This window comes from Aedes albopictus, chromosome 2 (assembly GCF_035046485.1).
Source record: "Aedes albopictus strain Foshan chromosome 2, AalbF5, whole genome shotgun sequence".
Taxonomy (NCBI): Eukaryota; Metazoa; Arthropoda; class Insecta; order Diptera; family Culicidae; genus Aedes; species Aedes albopictus.
The window spans coordinates 285,486,266-285,503,809 of NC_085137.1; the positions used below are offsets into that span (position 1 = coordinate 285,486,266).

At 37.3% G+C, this 17,544-nt stretch overlaps 1 protein-coding gene across 2 annotated transcripts in view; it reads left to right on the forward strand.

Annotated features, from left to right (window-relative positions):
* The window catches only part of LOC109408900 (uncharacterized), a 71,249-nt gene that overhangs the window by 47,311 nt on the left and 6,394 nt on the right, over positions 1-17,544 (forward strand). Inside the window, exons 1-4 of one of the 2 annotated variants that reach the window (XM_019682270.3) lie at positions 5,417-6,519; positions 6,582-6,753; positions 6,817-6,913; positions 7,367-7,540. In XM_019682270.3, coding sequence (XP_019537815.1) covers positions 6,667-6,753; positions 6,817-6,913; positions 7,367-7,540 — 358 coding nt within the window. In that variant the 5' untranslated portion in view covers positions 5,417-6,519; positions 6,582-6,666. Of the gene's footprint in view, positions 1-5,416; positions 6,520-6,581; positions 6,754-6,816; positions 6,914-7,366; positions 7,541-17,544 lie in introns of those variants that run through there. The other variant, XM_062851992.1, reaches the window with a different exon arrangement.

A 17,544-nucleotide genomic window follows, 5' to 3' on the forward strand; every position in this document is an offset into this window, starting at 1 on the left:
GTTGACTGTAAGGATGAGTAGGAATCTGAAATGGTGTGATTTGATGAGTTCTAAGATCACTTCAGTTTTGTCATGATGAAGAGAACAATTACACATATCTATCGCTTGCTATGATTTTGCTCACTTTCGTAGTTCCGGTAAAGCACCCAAAATTGGTTCTGTAATACTGCTGGTAGTCTCTAATAAGGTTTGAGCCTATTTTCTTACTAACCGGTAATCAGGTTATCCTAAAAGCCGCGATTTGACGTGTGGCATACATTAGTTTGGTTAACTTTTGTATATGGCCACTTCTGGCGGGACACCCGGAACCACAAACACTACCGGTAGTAACTTATGTAGTCTGTGCCTATTTTCTTACTAACCGTTCATCAGGTAATCGAAAAGGCCGTGATTTGGTGCACCGAATGCATGAGTTTGGTTCAATTTTACATTTTACCACTTACGGCGGGACATCTGGAACCAGGACAGTACCAATTGTCCCAAATATGGCATGAAACTAGTTTCCTGTAACTGTTCACCCGATTTCCTAGAAAGCCACGAAATGATGTGTCACATGCAGGGGTTTGGATCATTTTTACATTTTACCAATTCCAGCAGGACACCCGGAACAGGTTCTGGAACACTACCGGTAGTCTTTAATGTGATCTGAGACTATTTTCTTGCTTATCGTTCTTCAGGTTATCGAAAAAGCCGGTATTTAATGAGCCGCACGCATGTGTTTGGTTTCCTTCCATATTCGTCCACTTCCGGCGGGACACCCTAAATCGGTTCTGGAACACTACTGGTTTTCCCTAATGTGGTCTGAGTTTTTTTTTGTTAACCGTTCATAAGATTACCTAAAAAGCTGCGATTTGATGTGTCACATGCATGGGTTTGGTTCTCTTTTACATTTGACCACTTCCGGCGGGACAACTGGAACCGATTCCGGAACACTACCGGTAGTTTCTAATGTAGTCTGGTTCTATTTTCTTGCTAATCGTTCATCGGGTTTTCGAAAAAGCCGCAATTTGATGTGTTGCATGCATTACTTTGGTATTTGGCCACTTCCGGCGAGACACTCGGAATCGGTTCCGGAACACCACCGGTTCAGATATGGTCTAAGACTCTTTTCCTGCTTACCGTTCATCAGGTTATCAGAAAAGCCGCAGTTTGGTGTGTCGCATGCATGGGTTTGGTTCACTTTTATATTTGGCCGATTCCGGCGCGACACTCGGAACCGGTTCTGGAACACTACCTGTAGTTTCTAATGTGGTGTGAGCCTATTTTCTTGCTAACCGTTTATCAGGTTATCGAGAAAGCCGCGATTTGATGTGTCGCGTGCATAGGTTTGCTCCACTTTAATATTTGGCCACTTCCGGCGGGACACCCGGAACCGGTTCTGGAACACTACCGGTTCAGATATGGTCTGAGAGTATTTTCCTGCATACCGTTCATCAGGTTAAGGAAAATGCCGCGGTTTTATGTGTCGCATGCATAGGGTTGTAGCATTTTCATATCTGGCCCCTTCCTGGGGTACCGGTCCGGAACACCTAAATGGCCATAACTCCGGAACGGTTGGACCGATCCGAACCATTTTAAATACGAAACAATGGGACCAGATTCCGCGTCGAATGAACCGTCGGTCATTAAAATCGGTTGAGGTTTACTGCCAAAAAGTGATGTGAGTTTTTTGTACACACACATACACACATACACACATACATACACACACACATACATACACACAGACATCACCTCAATTCGTCGAGCTGAGTTGATTGGTATATGTGACTCGACCCTCCGGGCCTTCTATTAAAAAGTCATTTTTGGAGTGAACATATAGCCTTTCCAGTACACTTAGTGTACGAGAAAGGCAAAACAATTGTTTACATACTTTTACAAAAAGTCAAACTTTTTCTTATTTTCACCTACATATTTAACCCCTTAAACAGAATAAAAGTTGATTTCAAATCACCATTTATTGATTATTTTATTTGGCTTCCTTAGTCTTGGAATTCAAAAGCGCTTGTTTTGTATTGTCTGACGTTTGGATCTTGCGTATTTGGGCTTTTTCAAGGGTAAACTAGAACAGAATGAACAATAATTATTTTGGCATTACAATTCATAACCTAAGACATTAAATAAAACTACACCTACACTGTCGTCGTTCTTCGTTACCAATAATTAATGCCACGAGTTTGATTTCAGACTCCTTGCATGCCTGGATTTTGCAAATAACATTTATTGAGGACGTTTAACATTTGTTGGCATATTTGAATTTTTTTTTACAGTAAACTGAACAAATCTATTGTCAATAATTTCGCATATAACGAAAGTTCACGTAATATTTCATGAAGTGTACATAACACGTAATGTAAACTTTTGTGGAGTCTTACGCTTCAATCATGTACATTATATGTCAGAGAAAAAAACACGTTTTTTCCTAAAGTATTCGTATAATAATGTTGTATGAAAAATATTTTCTACGAAAAAGTCGCTTTACAATTGCTTGATATTCTGTATTATTTGGTGATTGCTTTTGCACGACTTCCGAACACGATTAAGATAAGCATGTTATGTTGATGTGTGACTGTTTTTTTTCTGTTTCCAGTCCGATTGAGGACCCATCCCAAGTAACAATTCGAAGTCATAAATAAGCATGCATGCTGTATTAATGCTTGTTTATAACAATCTTAGTTGAATATATCGCGAACAGCGATTTAAGTATAAGCTTATCAAAACGTCAGCAATTTTTGTTTGTTCGATTTGTCTGTATAAGCTATAATGTTAGCTGAATAAGAACTGTTTTCAACATGTTAAACAACTTCGATTCCACAGTTTATTGTTGTTTATATAAGTCGAACAAATACTTTTGATTTATATTACTTCAGCTATTATGGCTAAGTTTAATAATGGTTAAACAGGAAGCTACATAAACGAATTTCTGATTTATTTGTTCGATTATCACCCTTCAATTGAACAACCAGCTCTAATGCTGGTAATAAAGCAGTTTTTCGGTATTTAATTTAAGTTGACATTTGCTGCACACTGATGCAGAAAAATAAACATTTGCTTATTTTCGTAGCAATTTCAAAGTTTGTAGCGTTAACCATTATTTTTTTTATCGAGAACTTTTCCAACCTTTCATAAATCCTAATGTGTAATAATCTTTCACTTCTTTGAGAAGATGTTTCGCTCTTAGCGACCCTTTTCCCAGTTCCAGGATGGCGTAGACGGTAAGGCATTCGATGGACGATTGGGAGATCACGAGTTCAAATCCTAAATTGAGGAAACTGTTAGAAAAGTTGGCATGTTATAAATATGTTTAGATGAGAAAGAAATGAAACTGGATCAGCGAAATTGTATCTGCCTAAAAAAATATTTTTGATTTCAACAGGTCATTATAGCTGAATACAAATTTAATAAGGTGCTGATATAACATAGGTTTCTACGGATAGTAAAGCTAGTGTCGCGCTAGCCAAGATTATTGCTTAATAAATTCTCCAGTTTTGCTTTAATAACGCCTGATTACAAGCTGTGATTGCATATTGTTAAATTGTTGTTCAATATAATGTCGAATAAAATTGTTGTTGCGACGTTAGTTAAATGAGTGATTTTTCCTTGGGATTATGGGTTGCTGTTAGCTGATGTCTAAATAATCCAGGTCTGTTAGAGGATTGTATTCCAGGGGGATGAAGAAAGGCCAGAATCAGCAACCCAGCATCCGATTCGAATTCCGGCGTCGAATGCTTTTGTTTTCGTGGCCAAAATGCGCTTGAAACATCGACCATGATTCGCTACTGCATATAATATCGTGCAAAGTGATAAACAAAGAGAAACAATAATCAAAAACGACAGATGCGATTGTAATATGTAATTTCCGAAATAAGCACTAGCCACACACCCGAAAATCAGGAAGAATCAATTAGGGTAAACCGACCAGAAAGTGGGCACTAAATAAACCCGACGTAAAAAAACGATGTTGGTTAGAGCGGCAATGTACCGAGTTTGACAGCTGTGTCACCACACTGTTGGATTCATAACAGTGTCATTCAGTGTGAGTTGCTCTCGAAAAAAAATATTAGTCCTGTTCAACGACGCAGGTTGAACTTGCTCGAAGTTGCTGCATCTTGCTCTTACCCATTTGTCATCAAACAGGTAAGAGCGGGATGCAGCAACTTCAACCTACGTCGTTGAACAGGACTAAGTGCCAAGTCTGGGAATCAAACAAATGCCCATTAGCAATTCCTAAAACACGATTTAAAATCCACGATCCATAAATTATTGAAATCACCACTAGTTTTTCTCCACAATTGGGTTTTTAAATTTTGAAAAATGTATTGATTTTTTGATTTTATACGAAAGAGCACCTTTTTCTGACCCACTAAGATTTTTTTCAGATTTTTAGAACTTTATTTTGGTACCTAAAATCAATTTCAAAGAGATTTTTTGAAATTACCTTTTGACAGCTGGCAGTTACCCCCTTTTGACAGCTGCGCCCAGTACAAACTGTGACGAGGGGTGATTCGACAAATCGCTCCCATACAAACTTCAAATTGATTTTTAAATAGGTTCCCGGGCACCAAAATTCATGAAAATTTGGATTTCAGCTCAGTTTGACATGCAGATTCAGAATATCAAATTATCTCTACACCGTTAAAGAAGCCAATTGTTTTTGTGGAAAATAACATTAGTTAATCACCGCGCAATCAATGCAGTATATATTTTTTTACACAGTGCAAACATTTGCTAGGTGGTAACATTTTTAAAATATACTCTCAATGTTAGTTTTTTTTTCTTTTTTATCAAACATTGAACCCGAGCAGAAGAAAATATCAACAGCATAATAAAATATGTTATTTTGGCCTAATAACTGAATAATGGAACCAATAATTGTTATGTTATAAGCATAACATATTAAGTTATAAACTTGTCTGTCATAAGCGGCAAAATAACAAAAATCATAACAAAAAAATGTTCCTTGAAGACTAATTCAATAACATGTTTTGTTGGATCAATAACAACTTAATAACAGCAATTTTGTGAACTTGTTTTTGTTGTGTTATTGTTCATCACATATTTGTACATTTTCTATAGCAGAAAAATAACTAAACTAGTTCTACAACAAAATATATTTGTGAAATGTTATCTTATGGATATATTCCTATAACCTGAACATAACAAAATCAGATTGCCCAACAAAACATGTTACTAAAAAGATATATTTTTATAAGCTAACAATAACAAGTTATGATATAAAAACAGGCCATGTGATTCTGCTGTTATCAATTTGCTATTCTCCTCTGCTCGGAAAGGCATCTAGAAAAGTTGATAAAAAGTTTTTGTCAAGTTTTTGCAAACATTCAACCACTGTGCGAATAATAACCGAGAAAGTGGAAAGCACATTTCCGATTGTTTGTGTTTATTTGCTGAGAGAGAACAAAATGTGGAAACTAGGAAAAACTCTGAGAAGAATACTTCCCGGAGAAAAGTTTGTTTTTTTTTCTGCTGGAGAAATCAGGGATGAACTGCATGGGATTACTCCTGCTTCTAGGAAAATCAGAATGAAAGCTCGAAGAGAAGAAGGTCTTCTCTCAGAAACAGTTTCTGGTCCTTCACTGGCTGCGTGTTTCCTTCCAGCATAACTGGATAGACGTTCCGTACACAGACTGGTGTGGGGTAGGTATATAGAGAATGCTCCCGCTTTGTAATTTATTGCATTTGATGCGCTGCTTTGTTGGGAAACGAGGTTATACGATACGTAAACGACCGCTCTCGATTCCTCTTTCGGTCACGAGGGCACTGCACTTTGCGATAATCATTGGATTCGGAAGGATCATTCTACTGCACCAGTAACTCGGGCTGCCTAGATTTGGGACTATTGTCAAACAGATTGAGGTTTTGTAGGAATCATCATATCTAGTGGGATTGTACACTAAAGTGGATTAGGTTCCTCAATTTTGGGAATCAAGTGCTGCAACACTCAAGTGAAATAGGAAAAAAGGCATGCCTTACCTTGGGACAGGAGCAAAATGCATGAAGGCAACTGCTGGGCTACACCTCGGTAGTAGCAAATATTCAACCTTTGAAATGTAGGCCAACGCCAAGCCTTGTGTGCCACATACTTCCGTGCTATGTATTCCTGGCAAAGTGCGACGGGTAAATAGAGATAGCCCTGTTCCAGGCTTTGGCTGCTGCAACAAATTCTCGCAGTATACAAGGGACGTGACAGTGATTTAGACGTATTTCCGTAGACTTTTCACACGACTATAGGCAAAGCAAAAGCAAGAGTGAATTTCATTAGTGAATCAAACTGTGATATAAGTTTTTAATATTTATTCCTACAATTATTGAAGTATATTTTAACATAATTTATACAAAATATACCGTGATTTAAGAAGATATACATCAAAGCTCTGATAATTCGTAACATGCGACACCTGACTGAAATGTTTAAATACGGTTTATTTTAACTAAAGCTTAGAATCCTGCAAAATATGTATAGAGAAGCAAGAAGGCGACAATAATTTCTATGGAATGGTAATTCAACTTGAAAAAATCTCGAAGTGAACCCCATAACCTGCTTGCTCTACTTTTACAAGCATTCACTGGAACATTGAACCAGGACAAGGGGCTCAACTTTTTTGGAGTGACGAGCCATAGCTATATAGCACAAATACTACAGGAATGTGGTCAGCAGCATTATGCACTCTCGGTGTATCTAAGCCAATTTGGGGATGCAACTGTCTAAACTTTCGGCAAGGAATGGCTTCGGTATTTTTTGCGAATCAAAATAATTTGGCCAACAATTTCTGACCTATTTTTCTTCCATTTCAGGAGTCTCGCGGCAAGAGGCCTTTAAAAATCTGGGACAGTTGGCGCAATGTCCGCAAAGGTCTCGTCGTAGGTAGTTTCGAGGAACTAATAGTTAGAGGTAAGACAGTGCATTTATTTATTACGTGATTAGCAGTTCGGTTGGTTGCTGAAAAGACAGGGCGCTGATTTTTCAGTTCTCAAAATAACGAAAAGTAGGCCAAACTTACTACAGAGAAAGGAAGCTCTTCTGCCTAACGGGAAAGCTTGCATGTAGTAGGCTGGATTGTAATTAGTATATCAAACATACACAGTGAACCAGTTGGAGATGAATTGGAGGAAATCGTGATCACAGTTGTCTCTGAAATTGTCCCTACACGTGGTTGTATGCGTATCATTGAGTGAGGAAAGTGTGGAGAAGTGTCGCTGCGCAGTGGCACCTTTCTCTCATAAATGCATGCCAAAGTGTGAGATTTGTACATAATGAGAGAACGAAATGCTTCGTATAACACTGTAAAAAATAATTAAACAGTTTTTATCAAGTAACTCCATAAGAATTGTTTTATTTTTGCAGGGAAGGACAAATTAGGAGTACCAGCGTCAGAACCGGTTCGATTGGTTCTAGAATGCGATGGCACTCAAGTAGAGGATGGAGAATACTTCCGAACGCTAGCGAACAATACAGTGCTATTGCTGTTGCGGCAGGGAGAGAGGTGGTACCCAACAGGTGTCGATGTGATCAAAGCTGGTGAGTTTTTTATTGAATGTTTTCCAAATATTTATAATGTTTTAAGCGTTCTATGGAACACTTCATAATATAGTAAGAAATGTGGTGATACAACTATTCACATTGTAACAAAGAAATGCACCATTAAATCGTTTGCTTAATATTATGTTGCGAAAAAAAATAGTCTTGAAACTACATGCACAAATCTAGACCTGAATGCAGAAATGGGGAAATGTATGTGTTGATTTGTACCGTAAATCCCAGACAGATTTCTATTGTATCGTGAAGATAAATCTGGATTTTTTTTCTTTCGATGAGTGGTATACTACTTGTAATCACCCAACTGGCTGTTATAAATTTTCGTCAGTTTTGAGTAATTCAATGCCTATTTTTCCACGTGTGCCTACATTTTAGGGGTCCTCACAAAACAATTTTCATTTTGTATTTTTTTTTTCATTCGCTGAGAAAATTTGCTTATGATTTCACAAAAAAAAACATTGTGTCTACGATGTTTCGTTCTTGAATTATGATTTTTCAAAGTAGGTGGTGTCTGTGGAAAATGTTGGTTTTCCACTGGAGTTTTGCGGAAAATTAGGCGACCCGGATTTTCAATTTTGTTTTTTTTTTCATATATATATGAACCCTATCTGTGAAAATTTTTTTATTGAATTCTGAGAATCTTGGTACCAATTTGTACGACAATAAAAAAAAATCTCCAGCTGTATCATTATCCTATTGTATCTTAAAGAGTTGAAATATTTTCTTAGATTTATTCGTGTTCAAAACGATGTATGGATTCATTGTGAAGATATGGTAATAAATGTGGAACAGTGTTAAAAAATTGAATGGTATTTTCCCATGATTTTCTACTAAGGTGATAAAATACATTATGATGTGCCTAGTTGCTTCGATGAGATAAAATCGGTCAAAAATTTTTACTAGTATATCTTTACGTAGTTGATGAAAATTTACGGAAACTTAAGGTATTTTGATCGCATTATAATGGGACTAGAAAGTGCGGTGGTACTTCGTAGAAAAATCGGTAAAATCATAGTTCAATTTTTACATCAATGCCATAAATTGTTCATGAAAGGTGTCTTAGTTCATTTGCAAATACCATGGGGATGATGATATCCTGCTTAAACATGAATCAACAGAGACGATTAGCAAAACGACCAATAAGTCGAAATTTGCTGCTTTTTGAAACTTCCGGTGCCATAGGATCCTCATTTCTCACAACTTTCTCAATGATTCCAAAAAGCGCATTTACGAAAAAAGTGAAAATGGATCATACGCAAATAAAGATGTAAAACTAACTGTGTAGAGAACTTTGTCGAGGGAGTGGGCAAGCCTCGGCTAGTCCTGGTAATTCGAATGGATAATGCGCACAAAACCGAATTCCAAATACGTTACATCGTTTTTATTGACACCTTCTTACATAACATGAACCCCTAATGGGCTGACTCCTATCTACATGCCCTACTTTAGCGCCCTAGGCATTGTACATGCACATCGCTTAATTCTAATGTCTATTTCGTACTCACGGACCCCCTCTAGTCCTGCAACCCTCGAGTCTGCACACCACCGTGCCAAGTGGCGCACCTTGTCGCGTCGATCCACGGGGCCTCCACCGTCAACGGATGGTTGCCTCCGACGAGTGTTCTCGCCAGCGTTGTTCACTCTGATGCAGCCTCACGCCAAATCTCTCCGTTGCGCCGTGCTGGGCAAATCGTTGGTTCACCAGACGACTGGCTTGTCGCCTGGCCTTGCGGTTGCTGCTGTACCGCGAACTTGCTTCCTACGCTGCTTCAAACCCGAATCCGATTCGGTCCCCGACTGATCAATGTTTCGTCACGTTTTCACCGCTGCACTTTTGTTCGTCACGTCTCCTAGCTGCGCCTCCTCCGACAGCGTGACAAGTGCGCTCGGTTGCTCGGTCGTTCTGCACCCGATCGTGGTTGGAGGTTTCTCACCCGAGGTTTCTCACGTGCTTCCAATGATTCCTCGACGAACGGTTTTGGTCGTCTCCTACTATCGCTATTGTGTCGGGGATCGCACTTGCGAGCTGGCCGGAGCACCAAGGATGTTGTCTACCGCTCCACCGTTTAGTTTGGGATGGGATAACGTTGCTTTTCCACTTGGCTGCGCAGATTGATTCCTTGCCGAGATGCTTCGGGACTCGATGCTGTGTGTAACGCTGACTTCCCGATAATCGAACCGTATGCGATTCCGGCAGGATGACACTCTTAAGGTACGTTCCCAATCCGGCCAACTGACAACGATCAAATTAGGGTGCGGTTCACCGACAAACAACACTGTTCTCTCCGGCTCAACTCTTGGCTTCTGACACGCGCGACCGATCAGTAGGGACTGCTAGAGCCGAGGACTACTTTCCCTCACCGTGCCCGATCGTGCTTGTCGTGGCATCGATGTGATCGTGCTGGTGTGCCCGTTGTCGTGTGTCTCATCTGCTCGCACGTTCGATTGTATGTTTGCGATCATGTCACACTTGCTTTCTTCTCACGATGCCTCAACCTCGTCTGTCGCCCAGGTATATGTGTTGGTATATGGTGGTTCGACTGTGGTGTGTTGCATTGCTAACCCTCGGTTGCGTTGCAGATTCCTCGCAGGGGTGTTCGACAAGCGATTCGCGAAGCACATTACATATAAGGATTTGTTCCTAGCATGGCTTTTTGTTTACACTTAATTTAGCCTAACTGTATCTTTTGCCTAACGAAATAATGTAACGTAACAACTGTACCCGGCAAGCTTTGTCTTACCTACTGCGTTTTTTGACGTTTCAAGTTTCTAGCCAAGATTGATCACAGAAAAAATGGTCATAACCAGTGGTCATCAAAGTGCAGCCAGGTTTTGTGCGGCCCGCGAACTGATCTTGAAATGTATTCGAATGTGGCCCACTCATAAAATCCATAATGAAAATCAGAAATTTCACCATATTTTAAAACTTTCATAAGGATGAATATTAACTAAAAAGGAGTAAAATTTTTGAAAGTTTTACAAACTGAAAAAAAGTTCTTTTTAGATTTTTATAAAAATATTCGAAACTGTTGTTGTGTTTAAATAATAAGTTCAGGTCAAATTTCACAGGTTCTCTGCCATATTTCTACAAGGAAACTATTCCAAAAAAAATATACCGAATTTTTGCCTACAATTTCTCTTAAAAGGAAGTGTTACCCAAACTTTCTTAATTTCGCTAAAAAAATCAGGGATTGGGCAAGATCAAGGGGTTGGCCATTCAGCACACTTCGTTTGTACCATTATTTTTGAGCGTGTGCCAATACTGTGCCGGATAATTTTCATTGTGTGCCCAAGTGCGCCGGACGTGCCGAAGGTGTGCCGCACGTGCCCAGTGGGGTTTTTTCTTTGAATGTTTTTGCGCGAATGAAGAACCCTGCCAATTTTTAGCGAATGTTGTTGATCTGATTGGTGTTTACAAACAAAATCCGACCCAGCATACTTGATAAAAATGAACATGAACGGATTTTTTCAATCGTGAGTACTTTGACAGGTTGATTCTATAGAGCAACGTTGGATTTTATTGTTGTGCCCATGTGTGCCGAATTGTGCCGGCATGTGTGCCGAGATGTGCCGGCATGTGTGCCGGGCACAATGTGCCGAGTGACCAACCCCTTGGGCAAGATACTCTTAAACCCCCTAGCAATACTTTTGGGAATTCTTTTTAAATATCTTTTCTTAATCAGCTTCAAATACTTACACACATTGCTCAGGAAATCATGTCTGAAGATTTTTCTTCATTGGCTTCCTAAGAAATTGCTCAAAAAAAACTTAGAACCTTGACATCTCAACAAATCATTCTGAAATTTCTAAAAAAAACCACGAGAAATCCCGAGAAACCTCACAGTTCCAAGATTTCATTATATTTTTCAGGATATCCTTAAGCTGCAGTAAGAAACTCCATTCGGAAATTTGTCAAAACTGGAATCAGGGGTTTTACAAGAAATTTGTCCGTGTTTGTGTCTAGGACTTCAAAAATGTTGCAAATTATAATCTGCGCTATAATTACGCTGTAAGTTTATTCACAATATTCTTAAAGAGATACACATTGTTCTAGCCAGCGTCACTTTTGCTTATTTTTCATATGATTTTTAAATAACTATTCTGAAATAACTTGCTCAACATTATTAACCGTTATGTGTCCGACAAACTTTTTGCTTTTTTCTACACCGTGCTTTTTAAACGTCTCTTTTCAAAATTCAATTTTGGTTCGCAAAGACAGTCAGGCTGAGGATCACTGGTCATAACGGTAAAAAATATCGAAAAATATGTGAACAAATTTGTTTTTGACTACTGGGGGTTTTTTTTGTTATCGTACAAATTGGTACTAAGGTTCTCAGAATTCAATGACATTTTTTCACAGGTTGGGTTCATATATAAATCAACAAAAACAAAATTGAAAAAAAAATCCGGGTTGCCTAATTTTCCGGAAAACTCCAGTGGAAAACCAACATTTTCCACAGACACCACCAACTTTGAAAAATCATAACTCAAGAACGAAGCATCGTAGACACTATTTTTTTGTGAAATCATAAGCAAATTTTCTCAGCAATTGAAAAAAAATACAAGATGTGTTCTAACGTATATGATGGTCGATTTATTCCGCTGGCCACATATGACCTATCCGTCCCCAAAGGGTTAAAATAAAAATACCATTTTTCTTTTTTTCACCACTCAAAGATAAAAATGATATCTTTTAAACAAGACTTAATGATTTGGAATCGGCATGCGCCATTCTGAGATATTTAGTGTCAAAAATAAGCTATTTTTAGAAGAAAACCATTCATAACTTATTATAATTGAGGTAATAGAACTTGGCAAAAAAATGTTGAATATTATATGCATTAAACTGATCGAAACAAAGTTTTTGCGAGAAATCAATGTATTGAAAGAAAACCTTTTTTTTCGGGTGTCACCTTAACCTTTCAGAACGCGTGCTGTTGTAAAAAGTACAACACTCCCAAAAAACCTCGCTCGTCGTATACAGCGCGAGCGCGGTGCATTGTTCTGAATGTTTTTTTTTTCTTTCTGTTTCTCTGAAACTATAAGAGATAGCAATATGGTTAATTTGGCAAAGTTGTTAGGAATTAAGTGATTTTCAACTTTGTATGGGGTAAGTTTACCAATTATGGCTATAGTACCAATTATTCGCTCGCCATAGTCAATTTTAACCCTTTAACGATGTAAATCAACAAGAAAAATTTTGTGAACAAAATATCACGTTCACAAAAGATAGCCGCACTCATTTAAATTCCACATTTTCCTCAAATCATGGTAGAAGTAAATCATTTTCCTTAAAATTTCGGCTTTCTTGCACCCTTTTTCGCCATAGTGTTCCGATTATGGCTAACCCTATAAGGAATGCATGCAAATAGTGCGAAAAGGAACCGAAGTTAAAAAATGTAACCATAACTGGTACAGGGTTCCTATCATTGACACACGCTGTAATCAATATTAAAGGTAGTTTTGGCTCCGTTTCTATATACAGGGGATAGACAAAATGATCGGGACAGGCAAAATTTTCACTTTTCAAAAAATGTTCAATTAGCTGTAACTTTTCGAAAAGTGCACCAAATATTTTCAAATTTTTACTGTAAGTTCCTCAACTAGTTGTGTATCAGTGGACAAAATTTGGAAAAGATCGGACAATTCTTCACGAAGTTATAAAGATTTTTGGAAAAGGTAAAATTATCCGATACCAAACTTTTAGCTGTTATATCTCCGGATTCAATGAACCGAATGCAATGAAATTTTGACCATTTATGACTTATATAATGAGCTATGAAAAACCATTGACATAACTTAATATTCTTAACACGGAAGAAAATTATAACGATTAGATTTTTTTTCTAATAATACACCAAATTATCCAAAACATCAACATCGTTTCAAAATTCAAGATGCAAATTATAGTTCATTTAGTTTCCCTCTAATTGACTTATATATAAATGCGTTTTGAAGGAGAGTAACAACATAACTGCCAATAAATTGAAAAAGTAATGGGATGCATATTGAAAATAGACCAATTTACTAAAAAATCGTGAAAAAAATAAAATCGCTATAACTTTTTCGCTTGTTAAAAATTTCAAGTTAAGTCAAATGTTTTTCAGAGTTCATTACATAAGTCATGAATGGTCAAAATTTCATTGCAATCGGTTCATTGAATCTGGAGATATAACAGCTCAAAATTGACTATCGGATAATTTTATCTTTTTCAAAAATCTTTATAACTTCGTGAAGAATTGTCCGATCTTTTCCAAATTTTGATACACTGATACACTACTAGTTAAAGAACTTGCAGTAAAAATTTGAGAACATTTGATGCACTTTTCAAAAAGTTACAGCTAGTTGAACATTTTTTGGAAAGTGAAAATTTTGCCTGTCCCGATCATTTTGTCTATCCCCTGTATTTCCTGTAAAATATGGAAACCTAGATGGAAACTAAACTGTCTTTTAACTTATTGATGACATTCGTTGGTCTTCTCGTTATTTTTGTATGAATAGCTTTCCTTAGGTAGTGCCATAATTGGTACACGCACCCTAACATTTTATTTCTCTATATGTACACGATAAAAAGTTGACATCGTGATCTTGAAAAACATTTGGATCACCCTAATTTCACTTTATTGAAAAAAATATTCAAAAAATACGAAGAAACTTGCCTGAAGACATCATATAGCTAAAACTAATAGTTTAAGGACTGTTCATTTTATAAAAAGGACAACTTTGCAAGGCTATAAAAAGAAAACGCGTAGTTCAAATTTGAGTAGCCTTGGTTAGTTGTTCAGTACATTATATTAGCAGATAATAATCATAAATAAATTGGGCTAAAATTATTGAACTTCATAGAAATGTGGCAAAGTGTTTGGAGAGATCAATTTTTCAATTCCCAAAAACTAAAGATAAAAACAAAATTTCTGTAAAACATCGGTGTATCGTTTTTAATTGCATAAAAGTGTTTGCCAAGCTGCAGCAGTTTGAGTGATACATATTCTGGCAAAATATAAACCTAATCGGAATAATGGTTGTTGAGATATTAAAGTTACAAGTTTGACTCGATTTTCAGAATAAAATTTATTTGTTAAATAAAAATGTATAAAAATATTAAATTTTGAATGTTTTCAATGGATCTAGTCGAAAGTACTAATAATGCAATTTCAAATGCAGAAAACCACTTCTTGATAGCATTGTAGGCTTGGTTACTGTGCTTCATGGCAGTTACCGGAGATAAAACTGCTTCGTTCTTTGAAGGTTCTTCTAATTAACGGTGCACATACAACTTAACAATGATGTCGAAAATAAAAATTAACATGTAGTTATTTTCAAATAAGGTATATAATCACATAGGGTCAGACCTTGCTGAAAATGAATAATAATAAGCTTCTCTAGAATCAAAAACTTGCATTTATGGAGCAAAAAGTATGCAATTTTTCATTATGGCCATCATTAAGTATAAAATTTATGATGAAGAATGTACTTTAAAGCATATTTTTCTTCGGTATCATTTAGAATGCGATTCTCTTCTATACTGGACAAATTTTGAACTGATTCCGTAGTGTTATTGCATCATTGGACTTAAATAAGTATTTTTTTATCAATTTCATTGATAACAAGGCAACTCACTATATCAAGCTGTATAATGCTTGGTGCATTATTACTGACCAACTATTACACTCTACCTTTAGAAGAATAGTATTAGATCCCAACACATTGAAAAGTTCATGAAAATTTTAAAGTTATGTATGTGGAAAGTTGTGTAGAATTTTGTGAAATGGAGTTTTATTGAGTTTTAACGAAAACCGCTTCAGTTCCATAACTAAGGACAATTTGTATAATGTTATAATTTTCATACACTGTAGAATAGCTATGGAAATTTATGCAAAAAAACCGATAATGATTTTATTGAAAAATAAAAAAGATATCACACAAATAAGGTGTCCTCTTAATAAAATGAACAGTCCTTATGCCCAATGTTTTTTTTTTTTTTTTGCTAAAATACGGCCTATTACGGAAAAATAATGAAGCACTACAAATGCACATTAAAATATAACATATTATAGTGGAATAGGCCCTCTGACCATTGTGCAATGGCGGCTCAGCTCACGCTGTTGAACGAAATCTGCTCATCCAATGTGACGACCGCACAGTAGCAAACCCTTCTACGTTTTCTCTGGAGCGCTATCTCGGCTGTTTCGGTTACGGCCTTAATAGCGTCCACCGTCGATCAACCTTTCCGGAAGCCAAATTGGTTGTCCGAGAGCCCAGAGTCATCTGGTTTCTCGGTATAGACCATCAGCGTCGACAAAAAGATCCGTTCCAACAGTTTCCCGGAGGTGTCCAGGTTCCGACGGGTCGCCGGGTGGCTTCCCGTATTTGGGGAGTAGGACCAATCTTTGCATTTTCCACCTCTCCGGAAATTCACCTCTATCTATACATCTGCATTAAGGTGGTTCAAAAAATCGTTTTTGCTCCACACCGCTTATTCGATTCATAACTAGATTCTATGCCTTCTCCCAAATTTTGAGCTGAACTGATTGAAAATTGAGAGTGCACAAGCCCTTCAAAGTTTGTATGGGAATTACTATGGGTACAGGACGTTTTTCATTCAATTGACCGTACCATTTCCCCAAGTACCCTAGAGTGTTAGTTGACCCTTGATGCTTCTAGGCTACTCTATCAGCTACAACTTTGCCGAAGACCACGTTCAAATCGGACGTCTCATTAGTTCAGGGGTTCCCAACCTTTTTGAGGTGGCGACCCCTTTTAAGAATTGTCAAAACATCCGCGGCCCAATGAAAATTTTTAGAAAAAAATATGAATTAAATGAACGAAACCGAGTGTTTTGGGTACAGTGACGTAGCAAGAAATTTACTGTGGGAGGGATTTTCGACGATCAATGACACTCACATTTTGTAAAAATGATGTCATGAACATTCAATTTGAATCATAGCTGAAAAATAGCGGCGCAGCCGAAAGTTTTGCCTTCTAAAGGCATTTTATACTAAAAATTTGTTCCTCAAATTGTGGCTTTTGGGGTTGACGGTATACAAAATTGAAAATTAATATCATTTGCACAAAATAGAATAAAAATTTAACAATTTTTTTGGTAACACCGCGGCCCCCCTAGACTGGCTTCACGGCCCCCCAGGGGGCCGCGGACCACCGGTTGGGAACCCGTGCATTAGTTAGTTGTCGATTTTTATTCCCAGAGAGTCGAGAAAATTTTCCCGACTGGAACGGGAATCGAACCCGCCGTCTCCGGATTGGCGATCCATAGCCTTAACTAATAGGCTAACTGGTGACTTTACCTATGCAGTGTAGTTCGTAGGAATTACCATCAATCCAAGAAGGGATGTTCACTATGTACAAGTAATCAACGAATCTTTCTGCAGTATAGTTAGGGAGAACAGCTATTGAATAAAAGAAGGCAAAATTTCTGATTGAAAAAATAAGTACCTAAATAGTTAATAATTATTTCAGCAACAAAACTTAAAGAACAGTCTCATACACAGCACAACATTTTTTTGTCTCAAGAGCAAACTTATGTATCTCCGACAGATTTTGGGCCGCTGAATCTGAATCCGCTTTTTTGACTGCAAGTCATTAAGCATGGAAATATTTTTTTAAAGCAATCAAAAGGTAAATTGGTTAATCAACATCTAAATTAACGACTCATGCAAAATATTTCATTTTACCAATTCGAATTTGATAGTTTTAGGTGATTTATGATAGGTACGACATTTCCCATACAAGTCACCCTCCAAAAGTTGCATGCAAGTTTACATACTACCATAAAATGCTTAAATCTATCAAATTTGATTTGGTAAAACGAAATATTGATTGATTGATTTATCTTTATTTGAGAGACTTTCAGCCCTTGGCTGGTTCGTCTCTTAAAACGAAATATTTTGCATGAGTTGTTAATTTAGATGTTAGTTAACCAATTTATCTTTTAATTGCTTAAAAAAATATTTCCATGCTTAATGGCT